Source organism: Mus musculus, chromosome 4 (genome assembly GCF_000001635.26).
Source record: "Mus musculus strain C57BL/6J chromosome 4, GRCm38.p6 C57BL/6J".
Classification (NCBI taxonomy): domain Eukaryota; kingdom Metazoa; phylum Chordata; class Mammalia; order Rodentia; family Muridae; genus Mus; species Mus musculus.
The window spans coordinates 134,832,053-134,844,474 of NC_000070.6; the positions used below are offsets into that span (position 1 = coordinate 134,832,053).

The following is a 12,422-nucleotide window of genomic DNA, read 5'->3' on the forward strand; positions in this document are numbered from 1 at the left end:
ATCTAAGAATAGGAGCAACAGCTGCTTTTGTAAAGTTAAGTCATAAACACAGTTATGGTGATTCCAAAATCACAGCTGTGTCGGCTGTCATTTAAACAAGTGCATGGTGGAGGGCACTGGAGAGATGGCTCTGTGGGTAAGAGCACTGACTGACTGCTCTTCCGAAAGGTCCTGAGTTCAATTCCCAGCAACCACATGGTGGCTCACAACCATCTATAATGAAATCTGATGCCCTCTTCTGGTCTGCAGGCATTAACGTTATATATATAATAAATATATAAATCTTCTTCCAGGTTAAAACAGGTCCTTACAACTCTAAGTCAGAAGGTAAAAATATCACCAGCTAATCAGACTGCCTAATGCTTTTCCAAAGCTTCTACAAATACTGTCAAACCCATATTAAGGCTTATAAATGTTAAAATATATAATTTTTGATTAGTCTAAATGTGGTTTCACTATAGACTTAAAGTGACAAGGTTCATTTAACTCATTTGTAAAAACTAAAAATACTAGAAATATAATGCCTGTTTATTTGGAAATTTTTACTTTTCACAACTGATGTAAACAGAATTCAAGTTTATTTTTTAATATTCTTAGTTAAGATTAAATGAAATATACCTTAATATTCACTAATATTTCATAAGAAAACATGTTCCTTTTCGAAGTATCAGTAGTCTTGTTACTTCTGTAAAAGACTATAGAAGTTTTAAAAAATGGCCATAGTGGGCTAGAGAGATGGCTCTGTGGTTAAGAGCACCGACTGCTCTTCCAAAGGTCCTGAGTTCAGTTCCCAGCAACCACATGGTGGCTCACAACCATCTGTAATGGGATTTGATGCCCTCTTCTGGTGTGTCTGGAAACAGCTACAGCGTACTCATATAAATAAAATATTTTAAAAGAATGGCCATAGCTCATTTAGATATTTTTGAATCGTCATCAAGATCATTTGTCAGCTACTTACTAACAAGTTAAACACCTGACACACTGCACTCAGGAGCAGGTCAGGAGGCTGAAGATAGAGACGATGACAGGCTCAGCCACACAGCTGTCGGGACAGAGCTGGGACTCCACTGTCTGGTAAGGCCTGTTCAGCTGAATTTATCCATCCACACAGAAACGTAGACTAGAAATAAAGGAATACTCACCAGTGAGCAGCAAACGGTCGACAAAGGTCTACATGAAAGTTTTTCAGATCTTTAAATCTAATTGCTGCTTCAATATAAACAAAGAGGATCCAGAGTGACACTGTAGGCAAACACACTCCCCTTTCTGTAGGAAAGGACAGAAAGACAACCATCAATGATACAGTAGCTGACAACAGATGCCTTGTCTGGGAGATTCAGTCAAGACAGCAACTCTCATTAAGACTTTCAACTAAACTAAAAAGCAATCTGCTCTGAACTCAAAGATTCTCTATGACAAACAAGCCAACAAACTCAGTAATAAAAACAAAAGGTAAACAACTACCAGGAAACATGCATAATATATGTCAAACAAAAGATTCATAATCTTGACTAAGAGCTCCTAAAACCCAATTTAAAAAAAAAAAAAAAGATGACCAAAGTTGGGTATGGCACTACGTGTCTATAGCAGTCCCACCACTGGGAAGACTGAGGCAGGGGGATGGCTTGAGTTCAGACTTTGAGGGCAGCCTGGGCAAATAATAAGATCCTGATTCAATATGCAAATAAAACCAATCAAAATTACAGAGGGTGTGGCCCAGTGGCAGAGCACATGCTTAGCATGTATAAAGCCATGGGTTCAATTCCAACATCCCTACCACAAACAAGACAGGAAAAACTAAAGAAAGCACTGTATGGGTTGGTGTACTCCTTTTATCCCAGAACTCAGTAGACAGAAGAAAGTAGATGGGGATTTTGTTTTTGTTTTTAGTTCAGCCTGGTGTGCAGATCCAAGCCAACCAGGACCACACAATTAGAACCTGTCTCCAAAAAAAAAAAAAAAAAAGGAAAAAGAAAAAAGAAAAAGAAAAGAATAAAAATTATGTCATAAATAAACATGCTCAACTCTACCAAAACATTATTAAGGGAACAACAAACAAATCAATCAGATCCCCAATTTAATTCATTATTTTAAATAAAATAAAGCTGGGCAGTGGTAGGCCATGCCTTTAATCCCAGCACTGGAGAGGCAGAGGCAGGCACTGAGGCCAGTCTGGTCTACAGAGCTCAAGACAGCCAGGGCTACAGAGGGAGATACTGTCTGGAAAAAAAAAAAATTAAGACAGATAATAAATACTGTAGGGATGGCATGGATAAAGTTTTACTCTCCAACTAGACACTAGCATACTTTATGGCAACTCTTTTGCAACACAGCTTGGCAGTATAAGTAACTTTAAGTACCTATACTTTTAACCCAGAAATCTCATTTTTAGATCTTACCCTGAAGAAATACAATACTCACTATAAAACTACTTACAATAGCAAAGATTAACTTAAATGTTCACTATGAGGAAACTGTTTAATTATGATAAAGCTATACAACAAAATGTAGAACGTTTTCTAAAGAATGCAGATCTGGCCAGATGTGATGGAACACGCTTTCGCTCCCAGCACTTGGGTAGCCAAGGCAGGCAGGTCTCTGAGTTCCAGGCCAGCCAGGTCTACGCTGTTTTTCTGACAGTAAGAAGACTTAGACCTTGTGTTCCAGAAGCGGGTGCTCACTGAGCATGAAAATACCAGGAAGGTGAAAGCAACTTGCAACAGGATAAATAAAGTAAAATAACAGAGAAAATAAAATCTACAAGTTGCATCAGTCAGTGTTAGGAAAGGACAGTGGAGGATGTGGGAACATGGAGGTCAGCATCAGATGTGAAGGCGGCTGCACCTCCACTGCCTTACAGATCGAACACACCCAGCATAGGTATTTTCACAATTACAAATTTTGAAAATAATTTCAAATTTTATATTTCCAGGTGGGGTGGTGGCACATATCTGTAATCCAAGCACTAGGGAGGTAGAGGCAGACAGATCTGACTTCAAGGCTAGACTGTTTCTACACAGAAAGTTCTAGGACAGCTAGAGATGCATATGAAACCTCTCAAAACAACAATGATCTTTTAAATATGCCCTACTTGGTATACATTAATCTATTAGGTTAAATATAAAAATATTACTGAAAAACAGAAAAATTTGAACAATACATGTTATTACTCCATCTATGAAATGAATAACCATGCTAGAAGCTTTTTAAGTAAGTGTGGAATGGTATTAGAGATAGTATCTTAAGAACTCCCTGGCTTTCACATCATGGGGCAAGGTCTATAAAAGTTGGGTGTGTTGGTATAAACCCACAATCCCAGCACTTGGGAAGCAAGAGGAGAAAGAGTTCAGTTCAAGACCACCTTACAAATAATAAGGTTGCAGGCTGGAGAGGTGGCTCAGTGGTTAAGAGCACTGGCTGTTAGAAGCAGTTCCAGAGGTCCTGAGTTCAATTCCCAGCAACCACATGGTGGCTCAGAACCATCTGTAATGGGATTCAATATTCTCTTCTGGCATGTCTAAGGACAGTTGACAGTGTAGTCACATAAATAAAATAAGTACATTTTTTAAAGAAAAGTGCAAGGAGGATGTGTGTGTGTGACTCAATGTAGAGAGCTCCGTCCTCCTACATGGCCCCCGTGAGAGGAAATGGCAGGGGTCCATCCAGCTGCACGTTTACAACTGTATAAGGGCACTGTGTGTCTGAGATGCTGGGGAGATTTTTTGGGGGGGTTTGGTTTTTGTCAAATTATTGGGTGCACTTGAATGATTCTAACTAGCATTCCTTTCAATAATAAAATGTTGTAAACAGTCTTGTGTGGCACACGAATGTCTTCAAGGCCTCCTAAACAGAAGCCGCCCTGACCCTTTAACCTGGCATCTTTACTAGAGACCAACCAGAAGACCTAACACCTAAGCTTTTCATTCAGATCAAAAAGAAGGAAACCATGCATGCAAGCGAGAGCAGGGTAAGGCAAGGCACAGCTGTAATTCCAGAACTCAGAAGGCAGAGGCAGGAGGATCACTCTGAGTTCCACACCGGCCAGGCCTACATAGTGAGTTACAGGACAACCAGGATTACTAGTAAGACCCTGCCTCAAATAACCAATCCTACAACCAAAGAACAAACAAAACCCCACAAATCAACAAACCACAACCACAAGCCAAGCAACATATTAAGATAATATTGGGGAAAGGAACCTTAAAATATCAATCTAAATAATTAACTTGAATCTAAAATTCCTAACCAAGAAGTCATTAAGACTCACCTGTGTGCCATACGTACTGGACCCATACATATGTGCTAGCAGCGAAAAAAAGCCATTGTATGGGAATGAAGAGGAGACATATGATATTTGAAGTGAATGCTACACAAACAAAAAATACTGAGAAGGCCTAAAGACAGAAAAAAAAAACCAAATTAAAAGCCACATTTCAGAATTTGTTAATTTCAAGTATGCTATTAAAAGCTTTGTTGAACAAAATTGCTGAATACAAAGCAATTTAACAAGAGGAAATTTCAAACACTCAGAATAGACCAGGGGGAAGCAGTGGTTATAAGCTTGCTTGAGCAGCACATATACTAAAAAGCAGTAGCTAATTCAACATTAAAGAGTGCTCTTGTTCATGGTTCTTAAGCCAAGGACATGAACTGGGCCGAAACTGAGGTTGGACCACAGTGAATTCATTGGGATTCTATAGGCAGGTTTTACCTGAATGAACAAGAACTTTAACACTGAAAAGCTTCCTGTTTCCTCATAAACCATTCCTAAAGAGCTTCATTCTTAAAGCTTGCTGGAATGCAGATGAACCAAAATATTGGCAAGAAATATGCTGGTGGTAATATTAATAATGCTGCCTTCCTCTGGACACCACTATTCATTACCAATAAGACATAAGCTTGAAGCCATCTTTTGGAAGCATGGATTTGCTCTGACCAAAGCGCCAGGCCTGGACTGGAGAGTTAGTTGTAAGGTGTAGCTATGGAACACAATAGAAATAACATGTAAGTCAAAAGAATAAGCTCAGGCTATGCCCAGGCTCTAACTGAATAATTCAAAACCTGTGGTCTAGAGACTCCTGAAGTAGCCCTGAGATCCTTCCAAACGGAGAGCTCTAAAAACCAGAGCCACCCTTCTATTGTTTGGGTAAATAGTTATTTTCAGTGAATTAATAAGTACATTTTACTTCTTGTTTTATTTTCTCTTTTTTTTTCAATTGTTATTTGTTTAATTGATTTTTATTGAGAACAGGGTCTCTGTAGCCCTAGTTGGCCTGGCACTCACTCTGTAGACCAGGCTGGCTAGAACTCAGAGACTCTTTGAATTCTGCCTCCTGGGTACTGGGACTAAAGGTGTGACTCACCACCCCTGGTTTATTTTGTAACCTACATTTAACAGAAGCTCTTTGGAGTTCTCAAGAATTTTTAATTACTTAAAAGGAGTCTTCAGACCAATGAGAATCACTGCTTTGATTCAATGACAACTTAGTTCCAGAGCACTCCAGGTAAGACTAAGCAACACAGAGTCCTCCATTGCTACTTCCTTCTTGTAATCCTCTGCCCAATCATTTCTCTCTACTCAAGTGAGAAAGAACAAAACAGAACCATTCATCAGTGGGCTCAATCTACAGACCCAATTAACTCATCCCAAAACAGGCACTTCCATTGCTAACAGCTAGTTTATTCCTAATAAACTCCACTTAAAACAGGTCAGTATCAGCCACTTTAGATATTCTCTTAATTAGAAGGGCAACTACATCCCTCACAGTTGGAGAACATGCAATAGAAACATACCAGTCCTTGGTATCTGAAGGAATCATAGACGCTTCTGATGAAAAGCCAGAACGGCCACAGGTATTCAAATCGGAACTCCAGGACAAAGTCGGCAAGGAGGACAAGTGCCCACACTACCAGGAATTTCAGGTATAAAAATGTACTGCAAAATACAAAAACAAGGGATTCAAGGTCATACATGAAGATTCCGAAGTAGGAATGCACTGTTTCTGTTTTAAAAAAAGTAAAAAATAACTTCATTTACCGTAAGCCCAACAAGAGAAGGCTCAGGGAGCTACCCTCTGGCCACCTGGATTGTAAAAATGCTCAGAGCCTCACAATTTGTCAAGACAAGATGACAACCAAACCGGCTCAGTTTCTTTTAAGATGGAAGAAAAACACTTGAATCTCACCACTTTTTTAAAGATGTGCTAAGTGTCTGACTTTAAAATACTGCAACCCTCACAGAATGACAGGCTTCAAGCTGTTCTTCCTTAGAAGAAAAGGTCATGGCTGAAGTGTGCTACTTCCTCACACTCCACACCTGCTTAAGAGTTGCAAATTCTTGCTACACACCTCTCTGCATGCTTCAAGGGTTTGTGCTTTTCTCTTCCTTTGCTTCTCTATACTGCAGTCATGTGCACTGACCAAACAAAACTGACTTCCCAAAAATTTGCCAAAGATAACTCATGGGGCAGACACGAGTCACTTCCATAGACTGAGGGCACAAAAATGTCTTTTAAAGGAAAAAGTCTTCAAACATCCAAGACTTGAGATGTAAATATGTCTTCTGAGTTCCCTCCTATTTATGTTAAAGAAACACATGCTTTGAAAAGCCAGTTAGAATGCATATATAACAACTGTACTGAGCTTAATAAGACAATTTTTAAAAAGGGCTGGCAAGATGGCTCAGTAGGTAAGAACACTGACTACTCTTCTGAAGGTCCTGAGTTCAAATCCCAGCAACCACATGGTGGCTCACAACCACTTGTAATGAGATCTGACGCCCTCTTCTGGTGTGTCTGAAAGTCAGCTACATTGTACTTATGTACACTTTGGACCAGAGCAGTCAGGGGTTGAGTTAACTAGAGTGGTGAGCAAGGGCCAACTGAAGGGAGCAGAGGTCCTAAAAATTCAATTCCCAACAACCACATGAAGGCTCGTGAAGGCTCACAACCAGCTGTACAGCTACAGCGTACTCATAAATAAATAAATAAATAAATGTAAAAAAATCTTTCATATAATCTGAAACTTCATTACCCAGTCATCAATCACATTTAGCTACTAATAAACCTCTATTTCTATATTCCTAATTCCAATTACAGAGCAGGGCAAATTTAGCTATTAAAAAAAGATTTCTAAACCAGGCATGGTGGCATAGACTTACAATCCCAACACAAATCTGGGCCAAAAATATCAAGAGTTTGAGGTTAGCCTGAGCTACACAGCAAGTTCCAACCAATCCTGGGCTAGGAAGATCCTAAACTAAAAATTTAAACTTTAAAAACTGATCATATGTAGGGCGTGGTGGCGCACGCCTTTAATCCCAGCACTCGGGAGGCAGAGGCAGGCGGATTTCTGAGTTCCAGGCCAGCCTGGTCTACAAAGTGAATTCCAAGACAGCCAGGGATATACAGAGAAAACCTGTCTCAAAAAAAACCAACAACAACAACAAAAAAAAAACAACAACAAAAACAAACAAACAAACAAAAACAACTGATCATACGTGAGTACATGACAATGTAATCAGCTGAATGAACTTCCACGAGGGGATGATTCCCAAGAGAAATACACACTTGCCTCCAGACTCACAGGGGATATTACCACTGATCATTTTGATACTAGTAGCCAACTACAATCCAAAAATAAATTAACCGAGTAAATAAACCCAATTTTAGAGCTCTGCACCAAGTAATACTACTCAGCACTCACAGGAAATAAGCCATTCAGGAGAAAGCATAAACTATCCCCGAAAAGCTAGTAGAAACACAGATAAAACGTCAGAAAAGCTGATAACTGATCTAGAAACAGACAATAAAAAAGAAAAGAGCCAGGCATGGTGGCATGTCTCTTTAATCTCAGTACAGGCCAGCGTGATCTATGTAGAGAGACCCTGTATCAAAATTTAAAAAGAAACAGCAGCAGGAGGCTAGGAGGTAGTGAGTCAGAAAAACAGCCTAAGAACGTTGACACTGGATAGGACATCTTACCAAGAGACCTCACGTTTCACCTGAGTCAAAGGACTGCATCATATCTGGCTGCAGTAGGGAAAGGCTGATTGGCCTCTCCTAAGATTAACCAGCTCATCCAAGCCCTGGACAGCCAGGCAGGCAAGACAGCTGCTTGGACCACCCCACAATACAGACCAAAGACAAAGCAGGACACTGCCAGCCTATGCTAAGAAAGCTGCTGGTAAGAGGAACAAACATCCCTGCTGAGAGACTACTTGTCCTTTGAGTGGGGTCAATACTGTCACTGTATTGGTAGAAAACAGAAATGCTTATTAGCTGGGGGAGATTATATATTACAGACTCAAGGGAACTGGTGGTCTTCCTGCCTTGTGTACGAAGGTGGAGGTTCCTTGTTGCATCAAGAGCAGGCAGGGTGGGGTAGCTGGGCCATAGGAAGACACAGGTTAGGTCAAAGACAAAGATCCTGGCTGAGCTGGTGGAAGCTACCAGGGCCAATGATAACAACAGACATGATGAGATCTGTTGTCATTGGGAAGGTAATGTCCTACCTAGGTCCAATCTCTGTGGCTCACATTGCCAAATGTTTGAAAAAGTAAAGGACAAAGAACTGTCACCAAAATGGGTTAAATGTACACTGCTGAGTTTCCTGTACATAAATATAACTTACAAATTGCCCTTTAGGGGCTGAAGAGATGGCTCAGTGGTTAAGAGCACTTGTTTTATATAGAGGACCTGGGTATGATTCCCAGCACCCACATGGTAGCTCACAACTGATCTTAATTCCATTTTAAGGGATCCAACATCTTCCTATGGCCTCGGGCATATACATAGTACAGATACACATGCAAGCAAAACATTCATACACACAAAATGAAATATTAAAAATATTTAGTTGCTCTGTTTGAGGGGAAGAGGAAGGGGTGATTCAAGACAGGGTTTCTCTGTATAGCCCTGGCTGTCCTGAAACTCACTCGGTAGACCAGGCTGGCCTCAAACTCAGAAATCCACCTGCCTCTGCCTTTGCCTCTGCCTCTGCCTCTGCCTCTGCCTCTCGAGTGCTGGGATTAAAGGCATGCGCCACCATGCCCAGCTTTCCTTTTCTTTTCTTTTTTTTTTTCTTCTGATGATGATATTTTAAAAATATACCTTGCAATGTAAATATTCCTCTGTTGCTATGATCACATTAACTATTTGAATAAATACATACCAAAAAACCCAAATAGGGTATTTTTTCCTCCAGGTGTTGGGGATTGAATCCAGAGTTGTATACACAGTAAGTATGTGCTCTACCATGTAGTTAACAATATTCTTAGCACAAATAAAGATTTGTAATAATTAATTAAGAAACATTTCAGTAAGATATACAAAGGTTTACATGCTTACGAAAAAAAAACAAAACTCAGCCTGAGAATTCTCTGTGCCCTATAAAGCCACATAGGTAGATAATACCAAGAACAGGCATACCATGCCATCAGTGATGTGATATTTATTATTTTTTTAAAGATTTATTTATTATTATAAATAAGTACACTGTAGCTGTCTTCAGACACACCAGAAGAGAGTGTCAGATCTCACTATGGGTGGTTATGAGCCACCATGTGGTTGCTGGGATTTGAACTCAGGACCTTCAGAACAGCAGTCAGTGCTCTTACCCTGCTGAGCCATCTCACCATCCCCGTGGTGTGATATTTATAATGACATGAAATGTGCTATCCAGTTCTTTTTTTTTTTTTTTTTAATTTTCTTTCACTTAATTTATTTTATTTTTTGGCTTTTTGAGACAGGGTTTGTCCTGGAACTCACTCTGTAGACCAGGCTGGCCTCGAACTCAGAAATCTGCCTGCCTCTGCCTCCCAAGTGCTGGGATTAAAGGTGTGCGCCACCACTACCCAGCTTTTTAAAAATTTTTGTAATAATTATTTTATGTGCATGAATGTTTTTGTTTGCATACATGTACGCACACTACATGTGTGCTTGACACTCAAGGAGGTTAGAAGAATGCATCATATCCTCTGAAACCTGAGTTTCTGGTGGTTGTGAGCAGATATCAGAATGCTGAGAATGGAGCTCCCTGCAAGAGCAGTAACTGTTCTTAATCACTGAGGCATCTCCCCAGACCTCTAGTGCTAACCTCTAACATTAATTCTTAGAACTCCAATGAGCTTGGTACTGAGTTTCTAGGAAGTCTGATGTAGAAATCAAGAAGCCCAAACACTCCCATCTAAAGTCCCATCTTTAGTTTCATGACACTACAACTTTGTTGGGGAGTTAAAGATAGAGCCTCTCCTTAATCTCACAACTGACTATGGACAACCATGAACATTAAGTAGAATAAAACCTAAGTCCTGCAGATATACTTAGATTTATAAATGACTCCGAATTTTTCCTATGGTTCAGAACTGTTTCTAGACACTAAAAAAGGAAAGCCAGTCTCGTGGCCATGTTTTAAAGGCATTTAGAAATGGCATGGGGGGGGGCTGGTGAGATGGCTCAGTTGGTAAGAGCACCCGACTGCTCTTCTGAAGGTCCGAAGTTCAAATCCCAGCAACCACATGGTGGCTCACAACCACCCGTAATGAGATCTGATGCCCTCTTCTGGTGCGTCTGAAGACAGCTACAGTGTACTTACATATAATAAATAAAAAAAAAAAAAAAAAAAAAAAAAAAGAAATGGCATGGGGGGAGCTGGACGGGTGGAGGTATAGCTCAGTAGAGCATGTGGAAGACCCTGGGGTCCGTCACACACAAAAAATAGGGACGAAAATGTATCTCTGTGTTCTATAAATTGGTAAGCATACACTTAAAGGCTTCCAGTTCCTTAAACATGCACCAGCCCTGTGACCCAGAAACTCACTCCTAGGTGCCACAGACTCATGGGAATGCTGGGTTGGCCTACTCTAACCAGCATACTTCCTTCTTGTTTAGCCATCTGTCAAATGGGACCTCAACTCTACATCTGAATATTCTCTCCTCCCTCCCTCCCTTCCTCTACCCACCTCCACCCCGTAGTTTTTTTGAGAAATGTTTTCTTTGTGTCCTGGAACTCACTATGTAGTCCAGGCTGGCCTTAAAACAGAGATCTGCCTGCTTCTGCCTCCCAAGTGCTGAGATTAAAAGTATGTGTCACAACTGCCTGGCCTAAATCTCTACCTGAGTTCTGGATCCTACCTCTCCTTGTCTTTCAATGTAGGAAATATGGGGTTTTGTTAGGTTTTTAAATTTTGCTTTTAATTACGTGTGTTTGACTGCAGGTATGTGCATGTAAATACAATGTCTGAGAACACCAAAAGAGGACGTTGGACTCCTTGGAGCTAGAGGTACAGGCAGCTGTGATCTCCCCAAAGTAGGTTCTGGGAACCAAACTTGGGTCTCTAGAAGAGCACTACATACTCTTAAACATAGAACCATCTCTCTAGCCCTGTTTTGTTTTGTTTGCTGAGACAAGAGTCTCATGTACTCAGTTGTCCAAGGCTGGCCAAAAACTCACATCACAGCCACGGATGACCCTGAATTCCTTGTCATTCTCTGCCTTCAACTCCCCTGTACTATAATTACAGGTGTACATCCCCACACTCAGTGTATGATGTGCTGGAGACCGAAGTCAGGCTGATGGAGCTGAGCTACAGCCACATCCTGATAGAATAATCTTTGGAGCTGTCCCTGAGATCTGGCTGAGTGAGTATGATCATTATCCCCAGGTGGAAAACGAGCAGTACTACCAAACGGTCTAAGTCCAAAAGGCACTCAAGGCATGGCAGAATCCCAAGTTAGCTGGCAACACTGCTTCAAGAACAGGACTACACTGTCCACACAACAGTAGCCTGAATAATTTCTGTTATCCTAATCATTTAAAAGTAAGGCAGTCGAGAAATGATCTTTGATTACTGTCTTTTTTTCCAATTCTGCAATTTCCAGTTGAGGAGTGGAAGTAGGGAAGTAGAGTCCACTTTCAGAACTTTGATTTAATATTCCTTGACAATCACTTTTTGCGGAGTCTCAATTTAGAAGTAAAGACAGTTTTCCTTAGGTCCAGTCCCTTTTTAGGAAGATCTCTTTTAAAATGTAGAGATGGGCTAATTAACAAAGCTGATTTTCCCCTAGACCCAGTCTTGAATTCTACCTTCAGCCTCTGAGTTCTAGAGTTCACAAGAGCTGCCTGGCTCAGTTGCCCTCAGCCTCATTACATCACCCTTTATCCTTAAAAGACAGCAGAAATCCTAGCACTTGGGAGGCAGAGGCAGGCAGATTTCTGAGTTCGAGGCCAGCCTGGTCTACAAAGTGAGTTCCAGGACAGCCAGGGTTATACAGAGAAACCCTGTCTCGAAAAACATAAAACAAACAAAAAAAAAAAAAAAAAGAAAGAAAGAAAGAAAGAAAGAAAGAAAGAAAGACAGACAGACAGACAGACAGGCAGGCAGGTTGGAGCCAGGCAGTGGTGGTTCATGCCTTTAATCC

At 40.7% G+C, this 12,422-nt stretch overlaps 1 protein-coding gene across 6 annotated transcripts in view; it reads right to left on the reverse strand.

Annotated features, from left to right (window-relative positions):
• Nucleotides 1-12,422, reverse strand: part of Maco1 (macoilin 1) — a 51,173-nt gene that overhangs the window by 29,294 nt on the left and 9,457 nt on the right. For 3 of the 6 annotated variants that reach the window (XR_001784176.2, NM_025382.6, XM_006539100.4), the window contains exons 2-4: nucleotides 5,797-5,938; nucleotides 4,271-4,397; nucleotides 1,146-1,269 (exon numbers count right to left, since the gene is read on the reverse strand). Coding sequence is in view for 3 of the 6 variants with exons in the window: in NM_025382.6 (NP_079658.2) it covers nucleotides 1,146-1,269; nucleotides 4,271-4,397; nucleotides 5,797-5,938 (393 nt within the window). In the remaining 3 variants the exon portion in view is untranslated. Of the gene's footprint in view, nucleotides 1-1,145; nucleotides 1,270-4,270; nucleotides 4,398-4,714; nucleotides 4,983-5,796; nucleotides 5,939-12,422 lie in introns of all 6 variants that reach the window. The other 3 variants (NM_001355499.1, NM_001355500.1, NM_001355501.1) reach the window with 3 other exon arrangements.